Here is a 13,646-nt window from a genome sequence, read left to right as displayed (position 1 = left end):
CCCCATCCCCCAGACTCCCTGTGCCTCCTGCAGCAGCTGTGGCAGTGGCAGGAGTCAGGGGGGTGGGCTGCAGCCCTCCCCCCACCCCCGCCCCCAGCCGGCCCCGGCCAGCACCCACGACGCGTGGGGGATGGGTCTCTGACACAGACACGGGCAGAGCAGCCCGTTCCTTTGGTTCGGAAAAACACACCTGTGGAAGCCCTCTGCCCCTCGCCTCGGGGGCCCCCCGTGCTGTTCCCAGGATTAAACCAAACGGCCCACGTTCCTCTCCGGCAGGTGCAGGCCCCACCCGCTCCGGGCGGGCAACTGATGTGCAGTTTAATTTCCTAAAGCACCAGGGCTGGGCCTTTCTCAGGGGTCCGGTAGCCCCCTGCCCCCAGCCCCGCTCCGTCAGCGGGCTCTGGAGAGGACACTCGTCATCCCGGGTGCTCCGAGCGGCCCCGCCGGCCTGGCCCCGCCCTGCCCTTCTCCCCTCCCGTAGACAAGTGATGCAGACATAAAAATATGTATTTGTGTTCTTTCTCCTGTCCTCTTTTTTTTTTTTTGAAAGAACATCTGAATCCTGGACAGGGTTTCGGCTCTGTCACTTGACAACTGTGTAACATAACCCAGGGCACCCGAATCTCGGCCCCGGGGCCCCGAAGCGAGGGCGGCCGGGGCTCTGGCCCCTCCCAGGCCTGGGAGCTGTTGACTGTCCTCGCCTTCTTCCCGCTTTCCGGTCACTCTCCTGGGCTCTCTGGGAATGTCACGGGCAGAGAGCCCGTCACTCAGAGCCCTTCTCCCGGGTGTGACTAAGTCATGTCTGTGCGGTTTCCTGCTGCAAGTCAGCCCCTCTCCCCCACGGGCCGCGCGCTCCCCACGGTGTCTGACTGCGGGTTGGGTGCGACACCTTCACGCGTGTCCTTGGGCCACGGGGTCCTTCTCGGCTGCTCTCTGGTCCGCTCCGCTGCTCCGCACACCCCCGGTTTTCCCGGTGAACCCGCGGGGCTTCTTTCTTCGCCGCACACTCGCCCCGCGGTCGCCCTTCCCGCCTTGCCCGTTGTGTTTGCTGATGAGCTCTGGATCTCGAGTGCGGTCGCATACATCAGCCTTTCCCCGTCCGGATACTGTTTAAGTTTGAGGAAACCCTTCCAAATGCTGAGGTCATGGAGGCAGTTCTAGAATCAGTTCTTAAAGGCTTCAGAGTTTTGCTGTTCTCTGTAAGTCTTCAACCCCCAGGAATGCAGACGATGAGTTCTTGGTGTCCGGCACGAGGGTCCAATGGAACGTGTCTCCCACATGGACAGCCACTTGTCCTTGGTCACCCTCTCCCACTCTGTGCCGGCCACCACAGGTGCGCGGCGAGCATCCCTGTGCGTGCAGGCTCTTTCCGATGTGTCGCCCTGTCCTGCCGGCCCGCCACGTCTGTCGGCGGCGCCATCTCCCGGGGCACGGCGTCGCACGAGGTGTGGGCACCTGGTAGAGCAGAGCTCTGAGCTCCCCGCTCTTCAAGAATACGGCCAGTTCTCGGTTGATGGCATTTCCAGATCAGGTCTAGAGTCAGGAGCCAGATGCCCGCACGCCAACGGGAGGGTTTCTATTACTGCTCGAGGAGGAGGGTCTTTTGTCTGTTGAGTCTTCTAGAAAGTGGAGCAAAGTCTGTCTCCCCCTTGGTTAGGTTACGTCTTCTTGAACGGCTGCCACCGAGGCCTAACCATCTCTCCTTAGGGTTCTTGTACGTCCCGATCTGATACTGAAGAGTGTACTCTACTGTCGTAGACAGGATCTGTCTGCTCGTTTTGATTTGGGGTTGCTGTGGGGCTGTTGTTGGATTTTTTGTTTTTTGTGTTTTGTCTTTTTTTTTTTTTTCTTTTGCTTTTGCTTTTTTTGACTTACAGGAGAGGCAAAATAATACACGGGCCCCTGTGTACTATTTACCAGCTTCCCCTAACACCGGCGCCTCACGCGAGTGTGGTACAATCATGGTGAAATTGCTAAAAGAAGTCACTTGTTGGGGCAACGCTCGTGTTGAGCTAAAGCTTAGCTCGTTTGCCGGGTTCAGCAGTAGCTGAGTCCTTTGGTCCATCAGTTGTGGTACGTTTCTATCCAGCGCGTCTTCAGGCCTTTTCTGAGTTGTGATGCCTCCTCCTCGGTCTTTGCCCGGTTTTTGTGACCCTGGCATTGGTGAGGAATGCTGGCCGGGCGTCCGCGTCCCGTCGTCCGGCTCCTCTGGGACCTCGGGGGAGACTGGGCTAATGGGTGTGCCGGGAGCAGACGTGAGGCGCTTCGCATCTCGTCAGGGTTCACGACAGCAACGTGATTCACTGGTGCTGCTAACCTTGACCCCCGGGGTCGTGTCAGATGGCTCCTCCCCCTTTCCGTGGCCTCGTGGGGAGCGGGTCACTGAGTCTGCTGTCCTCGAGGGGGGGCGCCTGGCATGCCACCTCCTGCGACTGGGAGGGAACCAGTCAGCGTTAGGACCCCCCAGCCACGAAGGGACACCTGCGGGGAGATACTCTGCCTGTCGGCTGCCAGTCCCACCAACCGATTTGAGCGTTTCTCCATGGAAGTTAGGATCTGTACCTCTTCCGGTTATCCGCTTGTTTCTATCAGGACGAACTCAGGGATTCTTGGGTTTTGAGCTACGATTTGATACTAATTGTTATTTGTCTTGTGGTTCAAACTGCTCTGGCTTCGACCCCGGGATCGAGGGTCCTTTGGGCTCCTGCGCCTGCTCAACACGCCCCCACCCACTCGGAGCTTTCGCTTCCTTCCGAGCCCCTCACGGTAACGCCAGGCTCCTCGTCCGTCGCCCTGCCGTGGCCCCAGACTCGTCCTCAGCCAGAGAGCGCTGGTTCCTCCAACCGGAAAGGGGGTGGTGTTTAGAGACCAGGATCTGGCCCTGGGGTCGCTCGTGGCTCTCGGGTCTTTATGGCTTCTGGGGCCTCTCCATGGACAGAGCAAGGAAGTGTGTGTACGTCCATAAGCCAAGGACACGCACGTGTCTGCATTTATAGCTGTGCCTACAGGAAGAGCAACACGGGTTCATACTGAAATCGCCACCGCGGGGGCCATTTGTGCCCCCAGCATGACCCACTCTTTGCTACTGCATCTCTCAGAGAGTGAGAAACCAGGTTCCCGTTATCGATAATTTATGTACTTACTTGTTTGACCCACAGTTTCCCTATGCGAAGGAAGATTACCCACTAGAGCCCCGTGTTCAGGACAGTCTGAGACGGCTTCCCGAGCGCAGGGACCGCCGACTTCCTGTCCTTTCCGTGCTCCGTGGTGCCGTGCCACGCATTCGTCACACAAATTCACTTGTCCCAGGACGCTTCCATTCCTAGGGTCCTGCGGCTGGCTGGCTGATGTTTTCTCTTCTGTCTTTGGTTTGCATACAGCAAAATTCACTCTTGGGAGATGGTTCTGTGGGTTTTGACAATGCCTGGATTCACGTATCCACCATCAGAGCAACACAGAGAGAAGTTCCGCAGCCCTAGGAACTCCCTGGTGCAACCCTTGGGAAGTCAGACATGCCCCCTCCCGCAAGCACGAGCAACCATTGATCTGTTTTATGTCCTGGTAGCTCTGCCTTTTCCAGAATGTCATAGAAATGGGATCACAGAACACGGAGCCCGTACATCTGGCTTCTTTCACGGCCTCACGAAATGCATGTGAGGGTCAGCCACGTCGCCGCACGAGCTGTCGGCTCACGGCTTCTGGTTGCCGGGCAGCGCTCCACTGTGTGGCTCTAAAACCGCTTCTTTACCCACTCACCTGCGGAGGGACATCTTGTCTGTTGCCAGGTTTGGGCGATTGTGAGTGAAGTGGCGGTGTGCGTTGGTGTTCAGGTTTGTTGAGCGTACATATTCGATGTCCTTGGGTTAGTATCGGGGAGAAGGACCGCCAGGTTGCATGGCCAGTGCACACTGAACCTCAGAAGACACCGCCGAGCTCTTTCCCAGCATGGCTGTGTTACTCGGAACATCTTTTCCCGTGTACTTGTAATCCATTTCTTAAACTGAGTTGGTGGCTTTCCTGCTGTCATGTTGCCAGGGTTTTTTATATATTCTAGACACAAGTCCTTGGGCAAATAGGAGACGTGGAAACACCTTCTTCAAGTCCAGAGCTTATGTCTGCTTCCCTCAGCAGTGAGCCTTTTGCAGAGCAAATACCTGTAATTTTGATAAAGTCCAACTTGTCAACTTCTTTGTCTACTGACTGAGCTCATAGTGTTGTACTCCAAAACTCACTGCCAAACCCAAGGACCAGAGATAGACTTCTGTGTCTTCCTCAAGAAATGTTATATTTTATGTTTTACGTTAATTTCTCAAGATTGTATATGATATAATAAAAAATAAATAAAAACAAAAATAAACTTTAAAAAAGGTTATAGACGGTACTTTTACACTTTCAGATTGATGGTGAACACCCAGGATGTTAGGCATAAATGGTAAATGTATTAAAATTCACATACACGACATTCATACAATTTATATCACAAGTAAATTTAGGAGATAGTTGTGTTTCTTTGCAGCGGGAAAATCTTTCTTTTACATAAAGCAAAAGATAGGTGTATCACTTTAGACGCATGAAACATTTCCTATGATAAAAACAACCATACTCAAAGGCTACTAGCCTGGGGAAGACTTCTGTACCTTACATGACAATAGGTTAGTGTCTTTCATCAGTAAACAAGTCCTACAAGCTGAGAAGCAAAAATGAGCAAAAGATGCGAACAGGCAATTCAGCTCTGCAACAGGGAGTCCAGACAGCCTCGGAGAGCCACAAACACCCTTCAGCTTAAAGGAAAAACAGCTTCCTCGTCCTCCACCATGCCCGGCAGGCTCTGGGAAGGGTGCCAAGGGCTGGCTTGGGCGTGGACGTGGGCAAGCTGTCACAGTCGCGGTGCTGGCGCTGTCTCAATCACTACAGCTTCTTGGGAAAATGCTTACAACTACCTGGGAAGCCACCCTCACCCACGCCAGCGTCAGGGGCTCCTACAAATGGGGGCTGTGCCATTGCTCAAAGCAGTAGCTTCAAGCTAGCAGGGCCCAGCATCCACCGAGCACGAGGGGCTGCATGAGCTGAGCCTGGTGTAAACCAGGGGCACGGCCCAGCTGCCCAGACACCAGCGCGCACGCACTCACCCGTAGGAAGGAGAGCAGCACGGCACAGCGTGAGAGGCGCAGGGAAGTCACGTGTGTGTGAAAAGAGAGTCTTACCTGGTGTCAGCAGTTCCGATGAGCAGGGGCGGTGAGCTCCGACTCCCCTGGGCAGCTGGCCCGGAGGACCTTGGAGGAGGCCGGCCTTCGTGAATCTTGGCCTTGTTGTGCCTTCTACATGAGCGCTCGCTTCTCTCACAACAGAATCTCTAACTGGAGGAAAGGGAAGTCAGCCCGGTGCGGGGTCGGCAGGTGTTCTTACCAGCACTGCGTACCTGCGCCCTGTTGCTGAGGTGCACCCGGGACCCTGACCCGAGCTATTGGGATGGGGTCATTCCCACACCTCCCTTGGGGTCTGGGTGGCTGGTGTGGCCCCATGGCCTGCATGGGGTGGGGTCCAGGGCTCTGTGGCTGTCCCCCGTCTCCCAGCTTTTGGCTCTTCATGGGCAGGAGACCAGCTTGGGGCGTCCCCAATGCGAGGCTCTCTGTGTGCCCAAGAGTGACAGCATGGTGGCGGGAGTCAGGGTCTCTCTGACCTGTGCTTATCAGCTGCGCTTTACTGGCCTGAGTGTCAGCTGTGAGCCTGGGGACAGGCCTGGACACCAGCGCCCAGCCCGGGCAGTCCTCCCCCTGCGAAGGGGTCACAGGCCTTTGAGGCCTCAGGCATGTGGGGGCCGTCTTTGCCAGCCCGCCGCCCAGATCCTCGGGGTAGAAGCTTCACGAGCCGTCCCCAGTCCTCCCCAGCCCTGCGGATAGATGTCTTATTGGTTTGGGGGAAGGCTCAGGGCTTGCAGGTCCGTCCCCTTGGGGTGGGCGTCTAAGCCCAGCTCTGGGCCACCGGACACCCCGAGCCTTCTTCAGAGGCCTCACGTGCTGCCCCACGCCCTTCCCCACAGCCAGGAAGAGCCCCATGCTGCTGGAGGTGAGCCCGGCCCACTTCATGAGGACCAACAGCTTCGCCGAGGACCTGGACCTGGAGGGGGAGACGCTGCTGGCGCCCATCACCCACGTGTCACAGTGAGTCCCCACGTGCCCACCTGGGCTGCGCCGGAGGGGCCTGGGGCTCAGAGGGGCCGCCTTGCTCGCCGGGGGCCTCCACTCGCCAGCTGCCCTCAGTGACCTGGGGCCCCCTGCTGCCAGGGGCCGCACCCAGTGCCCGGGCCCCGAGTGATGGGTGCGGGAGGCACATGGGGCCATTTCCCGCCAAGTCTGGGAACACGATCCTCTTGTTCTGACTTATGGAAAACTGAACTGATCATTTTCCACTTGTTTCTGTGCCTTGAGCGTCCGAGCAGGTTGCTTCTCTCTCCCCTGGCCCCTCCCCCACCCCCCAAAAGAGAGACGACTTTGTTTCTCGGCGTTTCCCCCTAGAACCCCAGAGCCGCCGCGGGCAGATGCCGAGTGCCGCCTGCCAGTCGCGCTGCTGTCCTCAGGGGCTCCTTCAGGTGGAGGAAATGGCTGATTTTCCACGCCTTCCAGTTGGCCGTCCCCCGAGGCACAGCTGGCCTGGGACGCACGCCCGTCCGCCCCCGCCTTGCTGCCCTGCCAGGCCGATCCCCGGGGCCCGGCCACGCTGCGATCCCTCGCGAGGGGAGTCAGTGCTCCCGGCAGGGCACCCAGTGTGGACGGCGAGCCGTCGGGTCCGTCGGGCACTCGGGTCGGTTCCAGACACTGCCCTTGGGGGGATTCCCCCGGGCGAGGCCCTCCGTGTCGGGATGTGCGCTCCTCTCGGCCGGTCCCAGGCTCGCAGGCTGACCGGGCTCCTCTGCCCGCGGACACGGGGCGGTCTCGGCAGGCCGTCGGCATTCCTCCTGGGTCTCGGTGTTGTCGTGAGCCGTGCGCGCGCCTCGGCCGGGGTGAGGCCCTGGGCCATTGACCTGCAGGTGACCGAGGAATCGGGGATCCCAGTCCCAGGGCATCCTGGCTGCTGGGGCAGGACTGGTAGAGTTGCATAGCCAGAATGCGAGCAAGACGGGACCGTCTCGGGCTGGTGTTGTGATCGGGCAGGACCCGCCGGCCAGCTTTCCAGGGCCCCCAGGCTCATAGGCAGGTGGGCAGCGCCCTGTGGCTGGCAGGGGGCCCCCAGTAAGTGCTCCCCGGCTTGGAAGAAGCCGGCCGGCTCACTAGGAAGCAGGGGCAACTCGTCCTTGTGGACCCGGGCCCTGAGTGGGCTGCTGGGCCCACACCCGTCCTGGAGACGACCAGGCAGGCTCACTGCGTTAGTGCGCGGGAGGGCGGTGTGAAGCCAGGGACGGGCCGGTGCCCGCAGGCAGAACGCCGACTCACCGCTTCGGCTCCGGCCTTCCCAGAGCCCAGGGCACGGGAGACCACAGAGTGGTCACGGTTGGAGTTCTGCGGCTGAGGTCGTGTGCCACACAGGTGCAGTGCCCACTCAGAGCCTTCTGGGACCCATGACCCTCAGGCAGGGGTCCGTCTCCAGGCCTCCCTGGGCCTGCTGTCCCGTCCTGTCCCCTGACCCCTCTCCTTTACCCTCTCGGCCATGGCTCAGCCCCTCGAATACACACACACAGAGTCCCACCAGGGAAGGACAGGGCTGCCACCCTCCATCAACGCAGCTGGGTGGTGAGGCCTCACCAGCTCCCTGACCCTGCGAGACCCTCATGGGGCGGCCCAGGGTGAGGCTGACAAAAGGCTCGGGACTGAGCCGCCCCCCCAGACAAGCTCACGGCTGCCCCCAACAGGCATCACCCCTTTGGCGGTGAGGGCCGTCAGCCCTGGTGTCGGCACACACCGTCTGGGGGCCACAGGCCACCCACCTGCTCGGGGAGCCCTGAGAGGAAGTCCAGGCCAGCAGAAGCCAGATCTCCGGGAACGCTTGGCCGTTTCTCCTCCAGGACTGTGGCGGTCAGAATGGAGGAGCACGGAGCCCCGTGCTTGCCGCTGGCTGGCTGCGGGCTTTCTCAGGCCAGCCCCCCGAGTGTGGGGGCTGGCTTGGGGAAGGGGTCTTCAGTCAGCTCCACTGCCGCCTGGGCCTCTACCCCAGTCCTCGGCCAGGTCCCCGTGCCAGAACGTACAAGGGCTTCTCCCGGCAGCCCCATCCAGAGGTGGTGGCGGGGTGCGAACCCACTGCTGGGGGGCTGGGGGGCAAGGTGTCCGGTATGGTCCTCGGGTCTGTGATGGGGAGATGAAGGTCAAGGCACCATGGTCCACTCGTGGCAGAGTCAACAGTCGCTGCTGGGGGACCTGAACAGATGTGTCCTCGGCACAGGGAACTGTGCCTTGGGGAGCCATGCTGGGGACAGTGGGACAGAAGCTCAAGGAGATGTGCTGGGCCCTTAGGACTGAGGTGCCCCCAGGGCTGCAGGCCAGGCAGAGGCCCCACCCCACCGTGGCTGGAAGAGCAGGTGGCTCTGGTGGGAACGGCGTCTATTCAGGGCCGTGCCCGCCCCATGGGCCCGCGCTGAGGCTGCATACCTTCACCGGTGCTCCTGGTGATGGGTGCTTCTGGTGATCGGTGCCCCTGAGTAAACTTGGCTCCAGCAGCTCGGGGCCATGTCGAGGCTCCTACAGGTCACCCAGCCCTGTGGACCCAGCACAGGGGACAGAGGCCCGTGCCCTGGTGTGTGCGCGGGGGTCTTGCAGGGGGCAGAGGGGGTGGGAGGCAGTTACTGAAAAAGATTCATTTTTCTTCAGCATTTTACTGAGGTTAAGTGTATTACCACGTTGGGTCAGTTCCAGAATTCAAATTAAAAGCATAAATAAAGACACATTTTGTTTCCATCTCAAGCTCTCCCCACCCGCTGGGCCCCAGGGAGGTGAGGTCACTGCAGCCTTGATTACGGGAAGGTCCCTGGGGCTGGGCGAAGCTCTTCTTTCCGGGCCCTGCTAGCCATTGGTGGGGCAGGGGTGGGGGTGCCGGGGGCCGGCGGCCGGCGAGCAAGCCGGGTGCAAACTGGGAGTCACCGGGACTTCATGGCTTGGGGAGGCAGAGTGGTCTTGGCCCCATGAGCAAGCCCCAGTGTCTCGGTGCAGCCCTGGGGCCCTCGCCCAGCTCCAGGGTGCTGGGCCGCAGCCTGACACACACACCTTTCCAGAGCCCCTCTCTGCCTGGAGCTCTCAGCACCTGTGTCCCCCTCACCCAGAGCCTTGCCACAGGGCTTCCAAGGGGCAAGTGTAAGGTAGAGACGGGGGCATCTGGGAGAGCCAAGAGAGGATGGAGCCCCGCAGCCCTACGGGAGTGGGGATGAGTTCCCGGGCTCCTGCCCCACCCCCTGCCTTCTGCCCACGGAGGGCCACCGGTGGGACAGTAGGAACAGAGGGCCACCTCTGTGTGCGCCCTTGTGCCCTGCACGTGGTGTCCCTGTCGAAAACTGCCTCGTCACTCATCGGCACCCATCAGACTCCTCCGCCGTGCTCGCCCCAGGGAGGCCCAGGCAGCATGTCCTCCTCCGGCTGCCAGGGCCACGGTACCAGCTGCCTCGGCCCTCAGCACGGGGTCCCACCCTCTCTGGCTCTCCTGGAGCCCCTGGCCAGCAGGAGCTCCAGGACTGTGGCTCCTGCCCCAAGGCAGGCTGGATTCCCCCAGGGCCAGGCAAGCCTCACCTGACACAAGGTGGCAAGCCTGGGCGGGGCATGGTGGGGCTGGTCAGAACTGGCCTCAGCACGGGGTTGGGTCTGCGTACAGGGGAGGCCTGGGTACCCTGTCCCAGCAGCCTTGGGAGACGGCAGCCAAGTCTATGAAGCTCCCTGCCACACCCCCCACCCCCCACCCCGCCACCTAGCTGCCACGGTAGCCAAGCCCAGCCGGGAGTCCACATCCGTCCGTTCGGGTGACATGAACACCCCAGGCAGATGGTGCGAGAGGCCAGGCCCGCAATGAACACTGCGGCCTAGCGTTCCCCGGGATTGATGCCTGGACCCCCCTTGTCTCCCTGTCCTGGCGTCGTGGCTGGGCGAGGCCAGGCTCCTGCTTACTGGCCACCCCACCCTGTCCTCCTCCGCCGGGGCTGTGCAGAGCCCGACGCCCTAGGCATCTGCATGGTCCCGGGGTGCCAGGAGCCTTCCAGGGAAGGGAGGCTGAGGGAAGGCAGGGCCGGGGTGGGGGCACCGTGGGGGCCCCCACAAGGTGACCATGAGCACCTCCCTGGCAACTATGAGCCTGTAGGCCCCGTGACAGGACAGCCTGCGCATCTTTGAGCAAACCCAGCTCCGCGCGCGTTGATTAGAATCTCCACGTCTCCGGCTGTCTCCCGGGCCCCGCGGAGTCTCCTGCCAGAACGCTCAAGTGTGTCTTTTCCAACAAGGCCGCTGTGGCCTGGCTTTCCTCCACATCACCACTAACGTCTCCTGAATTCTGCGTTGTCAGCGAGGCCATGGCCAGCCCCGTGCCTTCTGGAAACGGGGGCAAATGTCACCAGGCTCGGCCCTGTGCTCAGCTCCGTGGACTGGGGGGCCAGGTCTCTGGACGGGCCCAGCTCGGCTGGGATGTTTTGGGGACCCTGGGGCCTGCTGCAGCTCCCTCCTGAGGCCAACAGAAGAGCCAGGCTCCACGCCTCGCCGAGTGGCCATGCTCCTTGCTCTGCTTCTCACCCTGCGAACCTTGGTGGGAAAGTCTGAAGGAGGCCACTCGGGGCCAGCGTCCGGGGGATGGGGGGTGGGGGTTGCCAGGAACAGATGAGACCAGTGTGTCTTTCCAGACTGGTGTCCTGTCTTTGCTGGAGCTCCAGACCACCTCTGTCTGCACGAGGTGACAAGGGAGCCCCGTGGGAGCCCGCCCGGGGGGCTGTAAGGGGCCGCGTGAGTCACAGGCCCCATCGGAGCCTCCCAGCCCCGGCCAGCTCCAACCCGGCTCTGAAATGCACGGGGGGATTAAATGTTCTCCTAATTGAATTAAAAGCGAGGCGGAGTGGCTCAGTGGGAAAGAGACAGGACTGGGAATCAGATGCCCTCCATCTGGCCCTGAGCCCGCACCGGCCCAGCTGCAGGCCGGCCCCGGGGGCCCCTAACCTCTGGGAGCCTCACTTCCTGCATCTGAACACGGGAGGAGGATGCTGCTGGCCTCCTGAGGCCGTGGCTCCGGGGAGCGGGCCCTCGGTCCAGGTAGAAGGCCCGGAGGAAGTGGGGGGCCTCGTACTCCCTCAGCAGCTGTGGCCAGAACTCCCGGTCCAGGGCGTCCGTGCATCAGGGCTCCGTCCCCAAGGGGCAGTGTCGGAGGGTATGCGGGACGGTGCGGCATCCATACCCTAGAGGCAGCTGGAGGAAAAAACGACTTCACGGAGAGCACCGGTGTTGCCACAGAGACATTTCCGGGGTTGCGGGTCCCCCACGGGCCTAAACCTATAAGGAGGGGGGCCCGAGGGCAGCCTGGCCAGGAAGCTCTCTAGGCCTGGGCTGTCCAGCTCTCCCGTTAAGCCCAGAAAGGCCTGTCCTTGCCCGTAGGGCATTTCAGCGTTCCGGCGGAGGGGTGGTCCACAGGCGGATGAGCGTCGTCTCAGCACCGGCGCGTGAGCGTAGCCGGGACGCCCCTGTGCTCCCACTTCTGTCACGCCTTCAGACGGCCGCCCCCATCTTGGCTTCTGGCAGCAGCACTTGGTGTTGCCCGTTCTGGAACTTTCCATAGACAGACGCCCCTGTGCACACACCCCTGCGTCCGGCTGGCTCCCCAGGAGATGTGCACGAGGTTGCGGAGAGCGGTGCTCCTCGCGCCCCGGGCGGCTGGCACGCCGGCGTGGGAAGGGCCGGCACTGTTTATCTGTTCTCTTGTAGACGGCCCGTGGACTGCGTCCAGGCCGGGCTGCTATCGTCCGCGCTAAGAACGCCCCATCCAGGCTTTCTGGCCGCTGCACAGGCTGCACTTCGGCGCACATCTGCCTAGGTGTGGGGGCGCAGGAGGGGCGCACATGCTTTCCCCAGTCCCGCCCAGCCGCCAGCCCGTGGGCACGGCTTGTGAGGGCACCCTCGCGCCATCAGCCTGGCATTATCGTCTGTGGGGACTGGACAGCGGCGGCCTCCGCACCCCTCCCAGTGTTATTGGGTCGGATGTTGTCTTTTGCCAAAATGCTCACGTCTCTGGCCCGTCGGACGTGGGGCTAGCTCTCCTCGCCGATTTACACGTGCTCTGTCTTCCGTCTGTCTGTCTCCTGTGTCCCGGGGAGGGCTCGTGGGGGGCTGAGCCGATCGTGCCCCCACATGCCCACACACACGCTTGCGGCGCGCCCAACGCAGAACCACCACCCCGCCCTGCCCCGCCGCGGGCCGGCCCTTCCTCTCACGAGGGGCGTCTCTGCTGAGCAGGAGAACTGCAGGTGAACTCAACGGGACCCGGTTAATCAGATGTTTCCCTTCTGGCCGGTGCTGCTCGCGTCGTATTAAAGAGACTTGGACTACTCCAAGGTCATACAGATCCGCTGGCTTTTCCTAAAGCTTCGTGAGCTCACCTTCCGCATGTAGATTCCATCTGGAATCGATTTCTGCATCCAGTGTGAGGCTGGGGTCAAGGTACATGTTCTCCCCACTGGATACGCAGGCTGGCTCGGTCTTCAGGGACAAGGCCAGCCTCTTTCCACCACCCCGCCAGCTCCGCGCCACCCCCGCGCCACCCTGCCGCGGCCTATGGTCCACGCGTGGCTCTGCTTCGTTCCACAGCTCAGACCACAGCATGTCCTCCTCGCCAGAGCCTTGCTCCGTCGCTGCTGGGGTTTGGTAGTAGGTCCGGACAGCTGGTTGAGAAGGCTCCAGCCAGGTCCCCTGCCTCACCCCTGGCCTGTCTCTGTGTGGCCCCCGTCCGTCCCTGCGGCCAGCACCCACGGAAAGCCTCCTGTCAGTACAGGCTGTCTCCCCAGATGAGCGTGGGGACAGCCGGCATTTTCTCAATAGTGGGTCAGTAGTGGGTCTTGGCAGCCATGGCCCCCGGCCCCCACACCCCTCGCGCTCCTTACCGTGTCCCGCAGGCTTTGGCACTGTGGTCACACGTGGCCGATCTGACCCTTACGTCCCACTGGCTGGTGCTCAGGTGTTCGCCACGCCTGGAGACGCTATCTTCCCGGAAACCCCGGCCAGTGTGTATCCGTTCGGCCTGGAGGGCACTGCGGCAGTCAAGTCACCTCTCCGAGCCTCGGCGTCCTCTTGTGGACCCTGGAGATGGGCCTCATGGTGCAGGTGTGAGCCGTGGAGGCTGTGGAGTCGGGGGTCTGGCCCGGCCCGGATCCGAGAACTGCGTTAGCCAATGCAATACCTCACTTGGGGGGACCCTGTACTTCACTGAGAGCTTCTGAAAGCGCCAGGTCGCAGGTCTCCGTGGGATGTGGATGGGGTCCATGTGCAGCCTTGAGTTCCTGTCCCCAACGCAGGCCGCAGTTGGGGACTGCCCACAGCCTCCAGTGGTGACGGAAGGGGCCAGCTCCCAGGGAGGTACAGGGAGAGACCTGGGCTTCCGTCCCGCTCTCTGGGGTGGCCACACGTGCCCCGATGTGCTTCTGCCATCATTCTCCCCGTACGCCGTCGGGCCTACCCGCCAAGGCAGCCGCAGCCGCCAGCAGAGTG

General features: G+C 61.7%; 1 protein-coding gene across 10 annotated transcripts in view; it reads left to right on the top strand.

The window, feature by feature from the left end:
• Positions 1–13,646, top strand: part of KCNQ1 (potassium voltage-gated channel subfamily Q member 1) — a 306,866-nt gene that overhangs the window by 133,389 nt on the left and 159,831 nt on the right. For all 10 annotated transcript variants that reach the window (XM_045066468.1, XM_045066472.1, XM_045066495.1 and 7 more), the window contains one exon: positions 6,041–6,161. In XM_045066468.1, the coding sequence (XP_044922403.1) occupies positions 6,041–6,161 (121 nt within the window). The remainder of the gene's footprint in view (positions 1–6,040; positions 6,162–13,646) is intronic.

This window comes from Mustela putorius, unplaced genomic scaffold (assembly GCF_011764305.1).
Source record: "Mustela putorius furo isolate JIRA1106 unplaced genomic scaffold, ASM1176430v1.1 tig00000127_pilon_pilon_pilon, whole genome shotgun sequence".
In the NCBI taxonomy this organism is placed as follows: Eukaryota; Metazoa; Chordata; class Mammalia; order Carnivora; family Mustelidae; genus Mustela; species Mustela putorius.
The sequence above is the reverse complement of the archived record's forward strand: the minus strand, read 5'-3'. Positions and strand labels throughout refer to the sequence as shown.